Source organism: Aspergillus brasiliensis, assembly GCF_001889945.1.
Source record: "Aspergillus brasiliensis CBS 101740 unplaced genomic scaffold ASPBRscaffold_10, whole genome shotgun sequence".
NCBI classification, from domain to species: domain Eukaryota; kingdom Fungi; phylum Ascomycota; class Eurotiomycetes; order Eurotiales; family Aspergillaceae; genus Aspergillus; species Aspergillus brasiliensis.
Window position 1 is genome coordinate 1,014,750 of NW_027137451.1, and position 20,206 is coordinate 1,034,955.

The 20,206-nt window shown below is 50.1% G+C and overlaps 6 protein-coding genes across 6 annotated transcripts; 3 read left to right on the forward strand and 3 right to left on the reverse strand.

The window, feature by feature from the left end:
- Positions 1-2,708: 2,708 nt before the first annotated feature.
- ASPBRDRAFT_46002 (uncharacterized protein) lies at positions 2,709-4,158 on the forward strand. Its single transcript, XM_067625524.1, has one exon. The coding sequence runs from the start codon at positions 3,018-3,020 to the stop codon at positions 3,759-3,761; it is 744 nt and encodes a 247-aa protein (XP_067476892.1). The 5' UTR covers positions 2,709-3,017; the 3' UTR covers positions 3,762-4,158.
- On the reverse strand, positions 3,847-5,077 carry ASPBRDRAFT_130999 (tyrosinase family protein; the record flags this gene model as incomplete). Its single annotated transcript, XM_067618285.1, has 3 exons — positions 3,847-4,552; positions 4,626-4,748; positions 4,809-5,077. The coding sequence occupies 3 exons, from the start codon at positions 5,075-5,077 to the stop codon at positions 3,847-3,849; spliced, it is 1,098 nt and encodes a 365-aa protein (XP_067476893.1).
- Positions 5,078-6,561: 1,484 nt separating this feature from the next.
- On the forward strand, positions 6,562-8,608 carry ASPBRDRAFT_182770 (uncharacterized protein). Its single transcript, XM_067619984.1, has 3 exons — positions 6,562-7,177; positions 7,251-7,985; positions 8,071-8,608. Exons 1-3 carry the CDS (start codon positions 7,062-7,064, stop codon positions 8,213-8,215), a joined length of 996 nt encoding a protein of 331 aa, XP_067476894.1. The 5' UTR covers positions 6,562-7,061; the 3' UTR covers positions 8,216-8,608.
- Positions 8,609-8,940: 332 nt separating this feature from the next.
- On the reverse strand, positions 8,941-11,425 carry ASPBRDRAFT_46004 (uncharacterized protein). Its single transcript, XM_067625525.1, has 4 exons — positions 10,906-11,425; positions 10,731-10,838; positions 10,125-10,665; positions 8,941-10,062 (listed from the first exon to the last, which is right to left on the reverse strand). The coding sequence occupies exons 1-4, from the start codon at positions 10,997-10,999 to the stop codon at positions 9,222-9,224; spliced, it is 1,584 nt and encodes a 527-aa protein (XP_067476895.1). The 5' UTR covers positions 11,000-11,425; the 3' UTR covers positions 8,941-9,221.
- A 2,872-nt stretch (positions 11,426-14,297) lies between these two features.
- ASPBRDRAFT_284425 (uncharacterized protein) lies at positions 14,298-15,044 on the reverse strand. The gene is made up of 3 exons (XM_067622509.1): positions 14,802-15,044; positions 14,568-14,715; positions 14,298-14,494 (listed from the first exon to the last, which is right to left on the reverse strand). The coding sequence occupies exons 1-3, from the start codon at positions 14,901-14,903 to the stop codon at positions 14,388-14,390; spliced, it is 357 nt and encodes a 118-aa protein (XP_067476896.1). The 5' UTR covers positions 14,904-15,044; the 3' UTR covers positions 14,298-14,387.
- A 3,882-nt stretch (positions 15,045-18,926) lies between these two features.
- On the forward strand, positions 18,927-19,491 carry ASPBRDRAFT_284530 (uncharacterized protein). The gene is made up of 2 exons (XM_067622510.1): positions 18,927-19,214; positions 19,281-19,491. The coding sequence occupies exons 1-2, from the start codon at positions 19,010-19,012 to the stop codon at positions 19,397-19,399; spliced, it is 324 nt and encodes a 107-aa protein (XP_067476897.1). The 5' UTR covers positions 18,927-19,009; the 3' UTR covers positions 19,400-19,491.
- The last annotated feature ends 715 nt before the right edge of the window (positions 19,492-20,206 follow it).

Consider the following 20,206-nt stretch of genomic DNA (forward strand, 5'->3'; position numbering starts at 1 on the left):
CCGGTCGGTTTTAGACGCCATGGGCCGGCTCGAGCCGCCTTTGCGGATCTTTGACACAATATGCAGATCCCCAATGCGATCGCTGCTTGGGATCGTTCGAACGCAGCCAACAAAGTCCGATATGCATACCCTCTACGGACTGCCATGTTATAAGCAACACAACGCTATGATGGAAGAGAATCATTTAGGCCCTTTCTCGGTTATATGATGAGAGAGTGAATTCGGACCGCTTTCGACCGCGGCAAAAATAGACTCCGGCCGATCTCGGGCCGGCCTGCATAACAAAGACCTTGTTTGAGTTTATTCTACTGTCATCTCCCTTTCATGTTCTTCATTCTTTGTCTTCTACTCCTCGGGGCGAACTGATGACATTGCCTGTTTCAGCCAGCTTCCAGCAAGCAACCGAGTCGGCGCGAAGTAGCCCCACTGCGGCCCTAAAGATACATCCATCTCAGACACGATCCCTGTACCAACGTCGGCTTCGGCGGCTTCACACTAAAATCATGCGCCAAAACTCCTCCGTATTCAAGGATGCTCCGTCTGGCCCCGGAAAAGAGGCCCAGCCACCTTGTTCTTTTAGCTTATTGAAGGATGTGTTCCCCGCACTCTGTTGGATCTATCAACTTCATCTGCGTATTTTTAGCGCGAAGCCACTAAGTCTAGGCAGCGTACCTACTTCTGGTGTATAGTACGGGATATACGGAGTATTGTCACTGGATATATCCAATACCTCCTGCAGTTCCTTGGGCGGTACTGGAATTTACACATAGACTGCTTCTATCTTCTGCATACTCTCCCTTCCTCTTCGCTTCTCAATCCCTGCCAAAAGCTCACCGCCAGAATGTCAGGGCGACTAGCGTATCTGCCGGAAACTGTTGCCAATGCCGTGGGTACTTTGGTAATTCAACACGAACAGGATTCTGATGCGGAAGGCTAGCGCATGCTGCCTTTACGAGCTCACCTAGGAGATTGCGACTAAGATGGTTGCCTTTCAGTGGAGTTTGGATTTCAAGAGGGATCGGAGATTGCAAATCGAGCATGGGTATACCTCAGTTACGCCTCTTGTTGCCGGGGCTCTAGTAGCTCGTTGGCTGGATCTAGACCGTAGTTGAACCTACCGCTCCGTTCCCTGCCCTACCTCTGCCCTGTTTCGGTTCCAACCGGGGCGGTGGGCCGTAATCGTGACTGTAAGGCCCCGTATACACGCACAAATTGCCTGTTGAAATGTCCGTAGTGGACGAGACCCAAGACAACCTTCGTAGGTGTATCCCTTAAGTTGTCTCGTGCCGAGGTTTTCGGGATCAATCACTCTGCTGCGCAATTATCTCTTTCCATGACTTTGCCTCCCGAAGTTAGTTGTATGACCTCTGGCGAGGAAGCTGCACGAGTTAGATGCCAGGAACGTGGTCATCTTCTGTCCACTTGATTCCTCCAAACGTAGTCTGCGTATACTGCTCTTCCATCCATAATAGGAGGCGCTGCCAGTTTCGATGATTGCCAGATTATTACCAGTATACTGATTGCATGGATATATGAGGCCGACAGTGGCCCTTGTCTCATTCCACACCAGTGAAGTAGGTGGGTCACGTCAGAAAACAAAAGTGGTGGTCTTCATAGTTCATGGATCTATCGCGAAGCTCAAAACTAGTAGCCATATACTTCTCCACTGAGTCAAACTTGTCGAAGATCATAGTCACATCAAATCCCAGAGGCCCAAGAACACTTTATCTTGAAAGACTTCCACCATCAACCTTTATAAAAAGTCAGTAAAGACACATTAAAGGCTATAGAGAGCCCACAATCCCTCCACGATTCTAGTCCCCTCACAGCGATGAAGAACAAGCAACCTCAGCTTGAAAGAGTCTAGATAACGTGGCAAGTGTTTCAACGAAACTGAATATCTAGCCAGTCTCCGTTGTAGTATCCCTCAATTTGTATGAGCTCCTCGAATATTGAGGGAACTAGCTTTGTACTGGCCACTACCCTGAATGCACCTTTCTAGAGTCTGATAGACGCCCTCTGCTGTACAGCCGAGACTGATATACTTCGACAATAGTATGATCTTGCCCGTGTTAGTGCTTGACCTGAATCCATCTTGATCTTCTGTCGGACTCACTGAACTGAGATTTAGCTGTTCTTCACCGAGCAAGTAGTAAGGCTATGCTCTTCCGTGATAAAGCAAAGAGTGACAGAACATCTGCACCTAGTATCATATTAACTCACAACCGTTATCACTGCCTCTGCCTACACCGACCATCTCCACGTCAACATCCAACATCCTCTTCCAGGACTCTCTGCTTGCTTCCCTTTGCAAAAGCAAAAAGCGATGGGTACCCGACTTGACCCCATCAGGCACGTCACCATCAGAGACCGTTCACAATACGAACAATTCGAACAACAACACCCCCTCATCACCTTCCTGAACAGGTCTATTCCGAAGAGCCGAATGCACACGTCCAAGCGACCTAATCGAAATTCCGGCTACCGGCATGAATCAAAACCTTGTTCAAGCTGCCGCGTGTTCCGTTTAATCCAAGGTCACCGCTACACCGTCCGAGCAACCAGAGGGTCCGATCCACCAAACGACCAACCACCAGCTGAAAAAGTATGATCGAGCCCGAACGAGGCAATTTCAAACCGGTGCTCGGTCTATTGCCTCTTGTCTACCCGAGGCAATTGCTCTGAAATTTCTTTGTTCTCTCTCTGCTGCCTATCGTCACTACTCCACCCGATTGCTGGAGAATTAACCCCATACAAACCACTACCAAGTGTGTATACAGATACGAATGATGAAAGTGGCGTCAGCATGACCACAGTCACACGAACACCCTTTCCCTTATTTCCCCATGCACCCCGCACGTAAGCCGTATAGCTTAAAAGCTCCCCCGGATCCCCCTTTGCCCCAGAGATCCTTCTCCCCACCAAGCAACTACCAGCATCAGAATCCTTCTCACTCCACTCTACTCCAAATACCCCAGACATAAGCACACAAACACATAAGCACATAAGCAAGAACAATGACCTACTCAACCACCCCGATCGACGTCCCCCGCGACGCGGAGCGCGTCTTCAACGTGATCAAAAACGGCGGCATCGCCCTAATCCCCGGCAGCATCGGGTACGGGCTCGTCGCCAGCGACCCAGCCGCGCTGGACCGACTCTTCACCACGAAGCGACGCAAACCACACAAGAAGCACGCCATGATCGGAAGCTACGCGCTCCACCAAGAAATCCACATTCTCCCGGCCCGCGAAGAGTCCATGGTTCGGACCTTAACCGTGGATCTGGATCTGCCCGTCGGCGTGGCGGCCCCGTTTCGGGCCGACCACCCAATCATCCAGAAACTGGGGCCGGAGTTGCTCTCGCGGTGTACGCATGACGGGACGCTTTCCATGCTGGTGAATGGGGGCCCCCTTCAGGAGGAACTCATTCGGTTGTGTCATGCGGCGGGACTGCCACTGCTGGGATCGTCGGCGAATATCTCCGGATCGGGCATGAAGGTTCGCATTGAGGAGATTGAGCCGGAGATTGTCGCGGCGGCGGATATTGTGATTGATTATGGGAAGCGCACGTTTAGTGTGCCGAGGGCGTCGTCGACGATTATTAATTTTCGGGATTTGAAGCTCGTCCGGTATGGGGCTTGTTATGATGTGATTCAGGATGTGTTGGGCAAGTTTTATGGGGTGGAGTTGCCGCAGGATCCGGGTAAGGAGGAGTTGTTTTCGGGACATGTTGATGTGCAGCAGGCTACTGTTTATTAAGAATCTTCTTTTTCCTGAAATATACGATATATTGAATTTATGGTATGCTTACAATGAAATAACATACATACAACTAGTAGGAGGACTAATCATATCGATAACAATACTCACCCCCCAAAGTATCCATCACCTCCTCAACCCTCCTCGGCACATCCAACACCCCAAACTCCATCACCGTATCCAATGTCACCACCGGCGCTCCAGGAGGATCATGCACCACCGTGGTCCCATTCACAGCCTCCTTTCTACTCTCCCAATCCTCTAACTGCCACAACGTCCACACCCGATCCACCATCGCATGATGCAAAAAGAACACCGGGTCCTGCGTCGACGCAAACGTATCCAGCATATTCGCTCCGATACCGGCATGTCCGCCTTCATGCGCTCCCGCATACCCAATCGCACTGGGACTCATCAGTCCCAAGAACTCCTGGATATCGGCGGCCGCGAGCATGCTGTCTACTTTGTCCTGGGTGTTCAGGGCGGCGAGCCAGTCCGTGGTGAAGTTCCGCATGAGACAGCGCGGGTTGTAGGCGAAGGCGTTGGCGGGGAGGTCGCCGAAGGGGATTACTTGGGACAGGGAGAAGGGGCCGAGGTGGGCCGTCCAGTTTGAGAGGGGGCCTGTGGTGATGCAGCCTCCTCCGGTGCCTGGGGATGGACAGGGATTGATGTTTAAGGGGCAGAGGGTGGCGGTGTTGTTTTGGGGAGCGCCGTTGCCGGAGAGGGAGGTTGGACTGCCGTCGAAGAGGGGGCTGGTGGTTAGGTCGGGGTTGAGGGGCCAGTTCCAGTATCTGGGGGATTTTGAGGGTTAGGAGGTTGCTAATATATGAAGGGATGGTTTGAGGGAGGAGGGGATAGGCATACGGGACGGTTCCCTGGTAGTTGCATTCGTCTTGGAGGGCCTTTTCGTAGAGGTAGAGGAAGTGCCGGTGCCAGGGGAGGAGGAGGCCGTCGTTGTGGATGTTGAGGGTGTAGTTGATGTGTGTGCTGATGGTTTGTTAGATGAGGGATAGGGCTACAATAGGTGGGGAGGGAGCTTGCACTCACGCTACGAAGTCGTCGTAGCGATCACGTACCCCTGGGTACTCATCATTGGGGAGGACCGCTGGACGTCCTCGAAGACACCAGGCTGCGTCGATGTAGTCGGTCCTTTCTTGGGTGCTCAAGTCACCCCTGGTGATGTTAGCTCCGCAGTGGGAGGAAGCGTGCATAACGTACCACTCTTTGCGACAGCTGGCTTGTGCAGGTCGGCATCGATCTGTAGTAGATGAGGCCACCAGGACCGGGAGGAGTAGTATTGTACTCCAAGGACGCATTGTAGCCTAACTATGACTGTTAGGAAACAGCTGATGTTCAGTCAGGGCTATGGGGCTACACGAACGGTAGTATAGCTTGACATATATACCAATAGCAGAAAGCCATGACTAGTCACATCTCTTCGGCTTTTGACGAGAGATATATACACGGTACTAGAGTATTTTCGGACACTGTACTCAGTTCCTTGTATTGATGCATCCCTTCAGTCAAGGGTGAACTGATTGGCGGAATTTTCAGGCACAGTGACTGGTATGCTGGGCGCAGGTTGAATCGGGCAGGACATTTCATTGCTCTTGCCATGCGCCACAGTTCTTTGGCGTTCATTGAACAACCAGTGGTTCAGCAACCGAGAATAGAGCCAACCCCAGATCTACTGACCTTGGCGAGTCATGGCATGTTCGGGGTATGCTGTTTGGTATGAGAATAGGCTATAATAGACTATGCTATGTCATCTTGGCAGGGTGCTACTAAACTAACTTGAAAGACCATCGAATTCTTGTGCTCTTGTTTGATCGTTGATTACGTCTCAGCTGACATGGCCCTGGTGATATAGTTTGTTGTGAAGCCACTGCCTCCATGGTCTAAATCTTAGGCAGAGCTTCACATAGCTAGCATGTGGCAGCTAGCATCATGAGCGCTCCCAAAATCTGATGACTAGTGGGTAGAGTACGCGATTTATCTCATAGACAGCGTCCTCAGATAGTTTGTATTTACAGTAGCAGGTCGTTTCATCAAGGTCGGTAGATGCAGTCTCGACTTGCGTGAAGAGGCAATAAGCTCCATTGTCAGTCTGTTTCTAAGCCGTTAAACTTCTCAAACCCCCAGTTCAGTGACAGTGAGCAAATGGCACTTGGGTCGAGCGACCCTTCGGCTTTATTCGCAGACAACCACGCGATTATCCAGGCATAATGTACGATCATAAACTTTGAGGCGCCATTGACCCCCTTGGCGGAAACGTGTACCACAAATAATCGGCCTGAAATATACGTGGTAGCGCATTGACTCCGATGCTAAAAATGTAGAACCCTTCGCAGGGGAATGTCAGCCAGGGCTGTCCCCCGTCCAGCGCATCCCTTGCATCGCGTTCGCGCCGCAGGTCGCAGATCTCTCTATTTAGCATCCACAGCGAATCATCACATTTTGCGGCATAATACGCTATGATCGCGGTTGATGTAAGGGGCTATAAGGAGCAACGTGGCCGAACTTTGTATCCAATAGCTGCACCTTAGTAGCTTCGCTGACATGACGATGGCGTCTTCATTTCGAGTGATGTCCTCGTGAGCGCCGTGAGATCAATGCAATTCAATTGGAGCAGGAGCTTCCGGGTGATCAGGATCAAGATAGTTGTTGTCCTATGAACAGTATGAGGACCCTTCCAAGAGAACCCGGATGGTAAGGGAAATGTTTGCCTGCATACTCGTAGGGATCAAAGTATTGCATGGACATCAAAGGCATGTCTTCACTCTGTAATCCTCACCACGAAGACCTGTGCAACTAGAACAAAATGGCTGCCAGGTGCTCTGACTGCCTACAGCAACATAAGCTACTTGTGTAAGAACCCACTTCCTTGATAGATGAAACTAAGGCGATAAGAACAACGTGTTTTGAACCCGAAGATAACGCTATTCTTATCAGTAGCAACTATAGCTCCACACTGCATCACACTCAGGATTACCATTGCACGGCAACCATGAGACCATTCAATGGCAATCATTCCACGCACTCACAAAACTCACTCCTAGATAGTGAAAAACAGCCAATCCATACCTTGTCACCCAACATTTGATATGATAACCAGCTTCACTATATATCCACCGAGTGGTGATATGCATGGCGTGATGTGACTAACCACCGGGACGGAGGATAAAAGCCCGCGGGAGGCACAAGGCTGTTGATACCCCTCACTACTATGAGCCATGATCATCATCCTATTTCTACTTCTTCCATCACTCTCTTTGTAAATACATCACAACCATTAACACCATGTCTTACCCCCTCGAAGCCATCGGCATCATCTCCATCGGAGAGATGGGTCTGGGCATTGCCGAGCTCCTAATCGCCCACCACTACCGGGTACTAACTTACGCGGCCGATCGGAGGTAATTCAAGCTTCCTTATCCATAACTATCTCAACTCCACATGTCATCGCATCTCACCAACAATCCATCACAGCGAAGACACCCAACGCCGAGCATGGGAAGCAAACATTGAGCTCCGCCCTTCTATGCAAGACCTCGTCGACCAAAGCGACTGCCTCCTCTCCATTGTGCCACCGCGAGACGCACTCTCAACCGCTCAGCGCATAGTGGAGGCATCATCAGCGCGACCCGCGGTCCGCGATACCCCGCTATGGGTGATCGATCTGAATGCCGTCTCACCAAAGACAGCGCGCGAGATCGACGCTCTGATTAGTGAAGCTGGTCGTTCGTCGTCATCATCATCACCGTACCTCCGCTACATCGACGGAGGCATCGTCGGGGGCCCACCGCGGCCATTACAGCCAACAACAACAACAACAACAACAACAGACCAATCGAATGAACCACCAGCCTGGCACTGTCCCAGCTTGATCGTCTCCGGTCCGGAGAAGCTTCCAGATGAGAAGTTATCCCGCACGCTGAACATCAAACATATCTCGGACCGAATCGGCGTTGCGACCGGGTTGAAGATGTGCTTTGCGTCTTTGACCAAGGGGTTCTATTCGTTGGCGATTCAGTCATTCACGACTGCTCATGCGCTGGGCGTGCTCCCGCACTTGAAGGACTTAATGGAGGAGCATAATCCAGCGACGCTGCGGATAGCGGAGAAGGGCGTGGTGGGGATGCCGCCCAAGGCGTATCGATGGGTGAGGGAAATGAGGGAGATCGGGGATACGATGCGGGATGATGGGGGGTTTGAGAGTGATTTGTATGCGCTGCTTGCTTCCTTGCTTTATTTCCCGCTGACTATGATGGTGATGATGATGATTGCTAATCTGGGTATATGGTAATAGGTTCTACGCCGTGGCACAAGTATATCAGTCCGTAGCGGATGATCCCATCCTGGGACAAGAGAAGCCCGATGATCGACAGCGGGGGAAGACGGTCGAGGATGTGGTCGAGTGTCTGGATAAGAGCTTGAAGGTGAAGAAGGATTGATTGATTCAATCACTGAGTTGTATTTCATTACTTTTATTGAATGGATATATCGCCAATATAATGGGTCTACTTCTCAAGCACCATTCCCATCGCAAATGAGGTAGTAAGGAATGTGTGACATCACCTTCTTCTTCCATCACCCAGTGAGGATCCCTAACAATGTAGTATACATACATACATACCCAATAACAAACCCACCACCACTCAACTACCACCCTTCGCACAGATGATCGACCTGAATTGTCGATCAACCCCCCCGCATTTACTAACTCGTGCATAGAGACACTCAAAAATCATACATACTGTGGACCTTCCAGATCACCAGCAGGATCCACTTTGGAGAGAATGAGCTGCAGCTCTACTTATATTCCTCAGCGGGATGCTTTGCAGCTGCATGGTCGTTCGTTCCCACTTGGTCCTATCGGTATAGTTCCAGGGTGTGGATTGATCGACAGAGAGATTCATACTTTGTTGAGAAAATTGGAAAAAGAAATAAAATAAAAATAAAAATAAAACTAAAGAAAACATAAATAAATAACTAGAAACAAAAAAAGGCAATAAGGATGTGACAGCCACATGGTTACAAGTGAACTCTCCACTTGCCTGCAAATTTTGTCCCGCTTTATATGAGCTGGATGGATGTCTGGAAGTGACACTTGGTAGTAATGAATATCTTCGGCTACGTTGAAAACCTAGAGATTGAGAAATGTACTAGGAGACTATGAGTTGAAGTCTGTGAATGCACATGTTTGATAATTCTGTCACGCAAGGACGCCTTTTGGCATCCTGTTTTGCACTGGTATCACTAAAACTAAGTAACAGAAAAATGAAAACAAACAAGGGGGGGAATAATAAAGGATTAGAACTCTCCGGACCGTGGTCCCGGAAAGTTCCAGCTATGCTCTAAAGCCGCGTAGCAGGTATCTCAAAAAGCGTGTAAATGCTTCCAACATTTTATATTCATGACCATGCAAAAAAAAACATCCATCATTTATTTCACCACCCTTTACTCCGACTCGCGGGCGCTGTTGGAGCCCGAGACTTCGGCGGTGGTGACCTTCTCCTCGTCGCTGGCTCCGCCGAAGCCGTACTCGATGGCCTTCTGCTCGACTTCGTCGTCGGTCAGCTTGGGCAGCTCGGCGGCAGCGCGAACGTAGCTGATGTTCTCGGTGTAACCCTTGGCGAAGATGATATCGATCTCCTCCAGACTGCGGTTGGCGGTCTCAGGGTAGAAGAACCAGATGAAGGGGATGAACAGGCCGTTCAGCACAGCGAAGAACAGGTAGGTACCCCAGCCGATGTGGGCGACCATGACGGGGGTGATCATGACAATCAGGAAGTTGAAGAGCCAGTTACTGCAGGTCGAGACAGCGTTGGCCTTGGCACGGGTCTTGATGGGGGACAGCTCAGCAGGGTACAACCAGGGCAGAGGCAGCCAAGCAGCACCGAAAGCAGCCATGTACAGGAACAGACCGAACACAGCACCCTTGGCGGTCTGCTCGTTACCGGGGATCAAGCAGGCAAAGGTGATGACCATGGAAATGCACTGGAAGAAGGAACCACCAAGGAAGAGCTTGCGGCGACCGATCTTCTCAATGAAGAACCAGGAGAAGGTGGCAAAGATGGCGTACACAATCATGTTGACACCAGCAATGATGAGAGAGAAGTTCTCTTCCTCGTGAAGCGAGTCCTGCAGCAGGACAGGCAGATAGTAGATGACAGCGTTGCAACCACCGAGTTGCTGGAAGATCTGCGAGGAGGAACCGATAATCATACGACGGAAATGCTGAGAGCGGCCACCAGTGAGAAGGTCACGGTATCCGACATCCTTGCCAGCAGCGTTCGAACTGCATCGAACTGTCAGCATCTTGTGTCACGCGTCATGCATTCTGGTTTTCCTGAAACTTACGCTCTGATGGAGTCGATGACCAGCTGCTTCTGGAGCTGGGTCTCGTGGTCGTGGATCTCCCAGCCACCGAGGGCGGCAAGCACGTATTCACCCTCCTGGATACGATCCTTGGAGATCAGGTAACGGGGAGAGTCGGGGAGGAACCACATTCCAATGATAATGATCAGACCGAAGAAGATCTGGAAGGCAATGGGGAAACGCCACACCAGGTCCTTGTTACCGAAGTGGGCACCGAAATCAATCCAGTACGCAATTGCAGTACCGATAGCGATGATACCACCCTCAATACAGATGAGCAGACCACGGTTGCTGGTCTTGGAGCACTCGGCCTGGTAGGTCGGGATAGTGGAGGTGTTCATGCCGTTACCGATACCGGTGATAACACGACCAATGAAGAACTGCAGAAGAGGGATGTGCTGGGCGAACGAGGTGACCTGGATGACGACACCAATGATCATGACAATGGCACCCGAGAAGATCATCCACCGACGACCAGTCTTGTCACCGAAGAACAGAGCGAACATGGCACCCGCCAGACAACCTGTGCGACGAAACGCGTTAGAACGAATGCGCGCATTGCAACCTGGGAAGGGCGCTCCAACGAACCTAACTCATAAACGGATGTAACCAAGGCCTGCATGGTAGCATTGTTCTTGGTCGCGGTGAAGAGGTCTTCGAACGCGGTGTCACTGATGATACCGGACATGACACCCTCTGCAAGTCCACATTAGCATGTGATCTGGATGGTCAGATCAGGCATAGCGGCGAGGGAGAGGCTCACGGTCATAACCGAACAGCAGGAAACCCATCGTCGCGATCGTCGAGACGGCCAGGGACAGTTTCCTGCCCGACAGGCCAGCGTAGGTCGGCGCCATTGTGAAGAGATGCTATATCGAGACGGTAGGATGGAATATAGGATATTGTTGATATATAAGATGACCAATTGAGGAGATGACAATGGTCAATGAATCGTTGGAGCGATCGAACACTTAAGTTGACTCGCTCACTTCCAAAAGGGACTCCTGTCGCGTTGCTCCTTTGATTGTTGTCCTGGTCGAAAGGAGGAGGAGTGATGTGACACGAGAGAAAAATAAAAACAAGACTGGATCCAACGCGGAGAAGACGGGGGGGAGAAGGGGGGTTATCTACTTTCTGGAAGACGACAGGCCTGTCGGTTGTGGCGAGCATGCATGTTGGCCGACAATCTCTTATCCCCCGAACTGCACTAACTGGACTAACTGGAGAGGAGGAGGAGAAGGAGGAGGAGGGAGCTCCACCCAGCTACGCCGACCCATAGTGAGCCGTACCATTGTTTGTTTTGTGGAGCAGGGGACCGGATGCATCAATAACGCTGGGTTAAGCATCTTTTTTGGCGCAGTCCCGTGGCCCACTTTGGTGTGGATGCGCTGGAAATGCAGTGAGCAATGACATCACGCAGCCCGGTCTTGGTGCCTTTTCCCCCTTGGGTAATCTAAAAGGGCATTAATGAAATAATTAAATCGAAAAGTCAATATTTTATTTTGTTTGATTTTATTTATTGTTTCCAGCGGAAAAAGAAAAGAAAAATTCAGAGCATTGAAATTCGGAAAAATAAAAGGTTTGAACAACGCGCAAAAAGGGGGAACCATACATACTGGTCTCATTCATCCGCGGATAGTACACCAGATAGCCTAACATTCGGGTCGGCCCCTGTATCTTCTTATTGGCCATTCACCCATTTGAGTACTACACCACAGGTCAGAATCTCTCTACGTACTGATGTCTTCCGTCGACTGTCAGTCTGGCAAGACATCTGTTTCCACTCCATTCAGCATACATGCCTCCCTTCTGGGCTGATTGATGGCCTTCACACCATCTCCTCCACCACTACCATCCACTACGACTCCGTACCATCATCATCATCATCAACCACCATCCAACCCGAGGGCACCGTGCGGCTCCACTTTCTTGATCCTGCCCTGAAAAAGCCGCCAGCCTATGAGACCGGACGTGCGCGCACGCCCTGGCCAATCGTTGCCGCGCCCGTCCATCATTGCGGGAACCTGAACCCAAACGTGGAGCTGACCGCGCAGGGCTGACCTGCCTATTTGGTTCCCCTCTCTGTCCGAAGGCAGCAACTTAAGCGAGGGGGGAAAAAGGCATCGCCAAAATCCCACGGGGAACTTCGCCTAACTCGTTAGTCAGTTAGGAGTTAAGCTAACTAGCTAGGCTACATGTTGGCTGAATAATCTACGCCCATCGTGGGTGTAGTAGGCAGGCTGAATGCGGGCGCCATTGTGCGTTCAGCATTTCAGCCGCCAAATGTCCACACACCGTTAACCGCAACCCCGTGATCAAGGGTCAATCATACGGGGTCGTTCAACCACCTTTTTCAGCATGAAACTGCAGCAGATTCCATGCCGTAGCAAACCTACCTACCCTACTACTTCTTCTGCCGTCCCGGTTCCTCGCGTCACGAAAAGGACACGGCTTGAATGCAACGAGAATTTCGGCCGTCGTTCGGGAAGCCGTTTCCGTTGTGGTTTCCCGACCGCGCCTAGCGTCTTTCATCCTGCAAGGCGAGACACCTCATGCGCCAATGGAAAGATGAAGTTAATAATGATATCTACAACCATATGAATAAGCTCTGACCTAAAGAGGTTTAACCTGGAGGGGAATGGTAGGGTAATGGCTCCTCCTTCATGGCGCTTTTGGAGGGAGGCTTTGCATCGTGATTTGGCGCCATCGCCCACCGTCGGCTGGGATGCTCCACTGCGCACCGTCTCTGGCCGCGACGGTGGCTTCTTCCCCCCACCTCCCATCCTATACTATGGGCTAATATCACCCTCTCTCTCCGCGTCTCCATCTCCATCTCCATCTCCATCTGCTTTTTTGGCCCGAAGCGAACTAGCGTCCCGAGAGGGAGAGAAGGATGTAACCGCTTCAGCCTTTTTTTTTTTGTTTGCTACACTTTGATTTACCCTTTTCGTCAAATGATCTCTCTCTCCTCCTTCCATTTCCGATTGTCAACGACATCTGCCAACTGCTAGCATTCCACGGGTTATCCAATGAGTCTCCAATATGACTCTCCACCGCATGCCGGAAAAAGACTTGGATCAACCTGTCCGCTGGCCTGGTCTAACACCTTGCCCTCCGACAACACGCGCAGAGCAATGTGATTAGCCGTGGCTCCCTGCGTGAGAAAAAAAAATCGATCCATCCTTCGTTTGTCCCCCATGAGACAAGCCAAGAGCAGGCAGCGGAATTTTTGCAGCTACAGAGAAAGTACTAATATTACTATTATCTCTCCTAGCAGACATACTTCCTGCAAGGTAAGCTGCGAGCCTGCGACATGGTCGCACTTCATGGTCTCCACCGGTGCTAAATGGATCTAAGATAGGTATCACACACTTGCGTTCTCTGCCAATAATGCAAACTCTGACATTTGACAGTCCTGTAGACCCGTAAGGAAATTATGCGCCAGGATCTGCCATCCTTTCCCTCCCATGGTCACAGCTGAACGTGCCTGTCAAGATCTCGTGGCGAATGCTTTCTCCCCTCCAATCCCCATCATTCCCCCTCCTCCCCCCGGAAAACCCTGCGCGACGACCCCCATCTCACTACGTCAATGGCGTTCCGATATATCCGCACTGACCGCGAAAACTCGGCGCCAAGGCGACAAGCCAAAGAAGAAATGCCGAAGCTCATTGAATTTGGGCTTGGTATAAAACAAGAGTCGACCAAGAATCGACAAGTCTTTTCTCGGCAAAAGAATTAATTGGGGTGGGGGCTGGCGCAAAGGGAAAAAAGCATGTGGGGGACCAGAGGGCAGACCCAATTTTTCGAGGAGATCGAGTGGATGCGGTCGGGGGGGCTAAAACATCGCGCGCCGACCGAAAATCGTCATCTTCCCTCCGCCCTCCGCCCGTTGATTGGTTCCCTCCCAACTCGGTTGACTGTTCCTGTGTCGGAACCAAACCCAAGATTGGCTCAGTCGAGGGTAACACAATCTGACTTTTCTGGGTCGTCCCCCTCCTCCTCTCTCCAGAAAGGAAAAAGTGGTCTCCATCACGCACATGGCCCCATTCCCTCGGGCGCTTCGTAGGGAAATTAATTTCACCGACCAAGAGACAGACTGCATGAATCTAGTTATCTAGGCTAGACTCTAGCTTAGAGAGACATGTATGAGTCTCGCCGACTCGCGCTCTTTTTTTCCGGAATACGGCGGATTATCGGAAAACGAATCACCGGTGCGGAATCGACACCAAGGGTCCACCGAAGCAGTCAAACTGCGTGGAAGCTGTTGCTCGGGTCGAATAACGACGATGATAATTTTCCTTGCGTCGGCGCGAACAGACCAACCGGGTAAAAGAAACGACCTGGGAAAGTAAGTGACACCACTCAGGAGTTCGACAGTAGCCGACTAAGCGACACCGGCACATGCTGATAGTTCATGATGGGGATGATAATAATGACGCTGCATCATCATGCGGTTTGATCTTTCTGTCCGAGCGTATCTGCTGCCTAAACGGCGGCGACGATGCTGTCCAGGATGCACTAGTAAATTGAATCTCTGCGGGCTAAACTGCCCATGATGATGACGTCGAAGCGACTGTCAATGCCGTATCAGCTGTCTACCTATTGTGGAAAAATAAGAGCTCTAGCATTAGCTGCAGGCATCACCACCGTAGTGCCTACCTCCAAGTGGACGGGAAAACACGAGGATTTCTCGGGTTGGTTGTTGGTTGGCTCCTGTCCCCCCCGAGTGGGTGCATCTTGCAGTCTACTACGCACAAGCATACAACGAACGGAAAGTCGCCGTTCATTTTTGGGCAAATAACCTCCTGGATAATTCTCGGTTCCGAGCCGACCACGTTTTCTTTTTCTTTTTTTTTCTTTCCTTTGCGGGAATGGAAAAAAAGGAAAAAAAAAAAATCAGGCCGCAAACATTCTCGATGAAGACGGCCCGAATGTTGAGACCGATGGTTTGATAGTCGGCCTTGGCTCTCTCAACGCCTGTCGGGAAGTTCGAACGGAAACCTTGACGCTTCAGGAAGATGGCCCGCCCGACATTGCGGAAAAATGTGTTGCTCTGGGTTGAGTTGCGAAACAACCGTTCCCGCATTCACCGTATCACGTAAGAAGTCATCGTCTGAGAAGGTTCTGTCTCTGGTCTGTGGTTATTGGAGGGGCCCAAGTGGACATGGGCAAACCGTTCAAGTTGTCGACAGAGTTTTCGATTAAGTAAAAGAGCGAAGAGCGAGAAAGAAAATTTCTTCTTTCCTCCTTCACCCAAGACCAAGGACACACACCGAAGGCTTGTCTTGAAGGGTTTGCTGCGTCGCCGGTGCAGCGTTGTGCCTGTTAGTCATCATCCGTTGTGGTGCGCTGAGCTTGGCACTGTTGCGACGGTTAATAGACAAAAGTGTTGTGCGTTCCAGCTGACCAAGCAGCCACCTGTAAACAAAGAAAGACATAATCGCAGCAAAAAAATCAGGAGAGAAACAACCAAGAATTTATACTGCGCTCTAGCTCCCAGCTTCAGGACGGAAAAGGGGGCAATCGGGAGGCCGATGCTTCTTATACACAACAGCGGACTCGGCACCGGCGTGCCGACTGTGAAGGGCCATTTCGGTCTGGATGCCGGAGGTCTCGGAGGGTCGAGTCACGAGGACAGCCACGAAGAGAACTAGATAGAAAGGATGGAAGCGAAGAGGAGACTGACTACGTACCAAGAATAGCTATTCCGTTGGTCTAACTGTGTCTGGCTTCACCAGGGGATCGAAACAGGGCATGGCCGCAGGGGACGCGATTGTTGTTGTTGTGCGCGAAAAGGTACGGGTGAGAACTACGACGGTTCTAGAACGCCTCCGAGCTTCACGGAGTACGACGATAAGCAGGCGTCAGTCCAAGAAGAGCCTAGGCGTACGGTGTTGGCAGGTCGGTGTGTTGCTCTATTATTTTCCATCATACAACTGGTTTTCAAAGTCTGTTGTAAACTCGCTACGTAGCAGTTCGTGTAGAATCTCCGTATTTCCGGAGTAAATAACTAGATTCAACGTTTGTCTGGACACGCGAGAGAGGCACGGCTTTCTCATTTGCTGAATCACCCACGTGTAGACATTGATTGGGACCACCTGGAATACTGGTTACATAATCCAGCACTACTACTGCATAAATCAATTTATCCGGCCTTGCTGGAATGCACAGCCAGCAAGTAGTCAGTAGAATTTGGCGTTTGTTTGCAATAACTCGGCATTGTTACTTCGATTGAACAACAAACATAACAAAAGGAAAAAGGAATTACTTTCAGTCTCAGATCTATAATTAAACTAAAATGATAAGTATTTTACTCCTGTCTCGCACTCATTTTCCACCTGCATTCCTGGACTGTTCGAACTTCGAAGACCCGCCATCGAAGGTGACACTGCATTCATTCATCGGAGGAACACTGACTGAATGCATGCATGCAGCTACAGCCTGAGGCACACACGGGTAGTCAACCACCATTGGCATCCACAACCTAAATAATTGTTGCAGGGCTGCTCACTCACCCCAACGTCTGTCTTGTGTTACCTACCTCCCACCCGTCTCTAACTCCTTACTTAGGATAATAGAACAATAATAATAATAAGCGACCTCAGTTCGACCAATCTCGGAGTCGGATATACGTATCAGAGATCCAGTTGCCTCAATAGTTAACCTATCTATCCTTCGCAAGGAGTCGAAAACAAAAGCGCTTTACCCCCTTGAAGGGTTCCGGAATGCCAGCCAGCTCTCTAGAATCACGCCACACAAGACAGCATTCTCAGCCAGCCACTGGATTCGATAGATAGATTTTCGCTGTCTCCAGTAATAACTTAATCATTGAATTCTTAATTATTGGAATGCCGATACGTATCTACTACCCTGTCGAACCTTATCTGAGAGTTGCCGGCTGGTCGGGTCCGTTGGGTGCTCCTTGCTTGGGTGGTAGTACTCCGTAGTAGATTTGAGTAGCAGACTACTCCGTACTAGTTACTAGAAACGGACGGAGTATATTTGTTCTGCCGGGGGATACTACTGACCTAAAGGGACGAATATTTACAACGGAAGTTACTGACTACTGCACAGGAACAGACTGTAACTACTATCTCTAGATAGTACTCCTAGTGCTCAACTTTCTTTGAGACTATCTGTCCAGCAGACAGTATGATAATACTAGTATATTGTCCGTCGATTCAGGGGCATAATATCTAGCTCCTCAGGACCTGTCCACTAGTGTGGCCTAGGGAGGAGGGAAAAAAAAGCAAAGCACGTTTGTTCTCTCAACAATCCGTATCCAACCCCCGATTTAAATGCGATCCGCTCAGTGCATTTTAGGCTATGTAGGCAGCCGTTTGTGACATTTTATTTGCTGATCGTCGAGCCACAGCAGCCTTGGTGGGATGATGGTTGGGTTCTGGGCCGGACTCGGTGATAATGTTTGCATCGTTCTGCAGTTATGTGGCTTACACGATTCGAGCTGGCTAGTGCATATGTAAATAATAGTACTCCGTACTTTTGGTGAAATATGCTGTCGGCCGATAGCAGGGTCTAGAACTGTTTAAAAAGAAATGAGAGGAATTGAAACTTTGACAGGACTATTGAATTACATGATGAGTAGCGACGTGCATAATGGAGTTGTTGGTGAAGGTATAGTACTACTAAATATATACTAGTAGTCTATCCCGTACGCGAACGATGATCACCAAATAGTACTATTGTTTACCACAATAGTAGGAATGCAATGGTATTACTACTACGGATTGCAGTTTGGTCAGAAAAGTCTATTACTTCAGTCCGTTATGATCGATGATGCAGAATCTGCCTATATACAATGAAACTTCGCTTATATGACCCCCTTGGTCGTATCCAGACGATCCCATCGCGTGTTTCACGTGTCACTTGCGATCATCCTGCTGTAAGCTTACCTGCAGACTCGCTACTACGTACTGACGAATTCTAGGAAGTCCATCCATCTCCCAGTACAACAGACTTGAACAGCAGCTGGGCAACACTACTATACAAACAGAAACCGAATCGTGATGATAACTCTAAGAGTCCTTGGGAATTTGTCGGGATGCCGAACCATCGCACTGACAGAAAACCGCACTGACAGGGAACTCCAGCGCCTCAGGCACCGACCACGCAGGTCCCCCCAAACTGATGTCGCAACTGTCACAAGAAACCCCCGTCCATCGCCACGATAGTAGCGCCCGACGATCGTCGCTCACGCAGGGAAAAAGCCTCCTTCCAACACGCGTCTCCATCCTTGCGAATAGGAGACAGAGACTCTAACAAATGCCTCAAAACCCCATGGGCACAAATGACGTCGATAAGGCACGGACCTGCCTGGATAACCTGAAACTACTACTACTGTACGGCTGACGGAGCCAAAGCCTTGACCCCTGGGGTATCTTTTGAAAACCCTGCCAGCCTCGCCCTACTTGAATGCCGTCGTATCCATCGGCAGACTTACCTCATGGATAACATCTCAGAAGCGACACTGTTTGTCATCTGATTAAGATGCGGGAAAAGATCCATAATGATTCGAGATTACTACTCATCTACAACGTTCATTTCTCCAAAGGTGATTTCCCTGGTTCATCGCCGCAATCCTTCCGAGGTCAAAACTCTGCCAGACTTGGACATGAGTTCGCCCTTGGTTGCAGGCTAACTTGCCGAGAATGGGGTCTGGCGACAAAAACTGCACCCTAGACTAGCAGCGCGAAATTAACACGACCTCGTTTTTGTCCACGCGAGAGTGCGATCATCCTCGGCCCAATGAGCGGTGGCCCGTCCATGGGTCTCGGTGTGACTCCAATTTACCCCCACAGCCGCGTCAACCCGAAACCCGGAGAAGACCGCATGAGTTGGGCGGGCGCATGTGGCACTGGCACTTCCCTTTTCCATCTTTTGGGGGCCGGGGCAGAAATGGGTCTCCCCCCTTCGTCTCCAGGCTCCATGTTGCCCCGGTGCTTATTCAATATGCCTCAGGAAAACCATCATCATCATCTGACCAGCGGCTGGTGGTGATTACTCACACCCGATTTATTATCATCTCAGAAGAGAGATTTTTTCTTCTCCCGGGTTGGCCGTCCAATCAAACGACAGGATAAAGTTTTTTCCATACTACTCCTACTTACTCCTACACAGAACATTTCTACCTCCGTCTTTTGATGCCGACAAAGCAAAAGCCAGGACATATGATGCAAGACATCGTTCGAATCATGATGGTTTTGTTTTCTCTGACGCCAGACCGACCCAAAGAATGAAAAGGCGGGATTTTCTCTTGCAATTGTGGACTCGTCGTTGCAGCAAGCCTAATGGCCAAGGCCCCATACCTAGCCAAGGCCCGTAGCCAAGTTGAGTTCGCTCGAATGCGGATTGGAGGAACACGCTTCCGCCTCATGACGCTATATGAGCCGTACTAATGGTGAATTTGAGGGGAACTGAGACATGTTGGAGCCAGTTCAACAGCAGTTCAAAGGAACAGAGCTCTTGCCACACCGCTGTCGTGGATTCAGCTGCCTAACGTGGCTAGTGTCTTTTTTTCACCCTCGTTATAGCCTCGGCTTCGTGCTACGGGAAATGAATCCCGGATTTACACGAGTGTCGCGACTCGCGACACCTCGAAATTGTGCGGTTGAAAGCCATTAATCGGTCGCTGTTTGCTCTTGTTATGGACCCAGCATGGTATTTTACTTAGGATCAGGGTAGAAAATTAGTATGTACGAAGAGCTGTCATTTAGCAATATAGCCCCAAGGAAAATCTGCCTGTGGTACCATATCGCATTATCGCGTGAAATATTTACTTCGACTTATATGGAGCTAGCTCGTGCTTCTGTCTTCTAATGAAACTAACGGCAGCGCGAAAAAAGTTTGATCATAAGTAGTAATGATAATTGGTACACTGCAAGAAATTTCGTGATGGCATGGGCTCCAGGGACAAATAAGCATGGTAGTAGGAAGTAACAGCGCATCTTCTTTCCAAATAGCCCTTTTGGAAGATGTATGATACTTCTGACTACTTGAGTATACTTCAAGTATGGCTTCTAAGCGATTGATGCTAGTAGTATGAC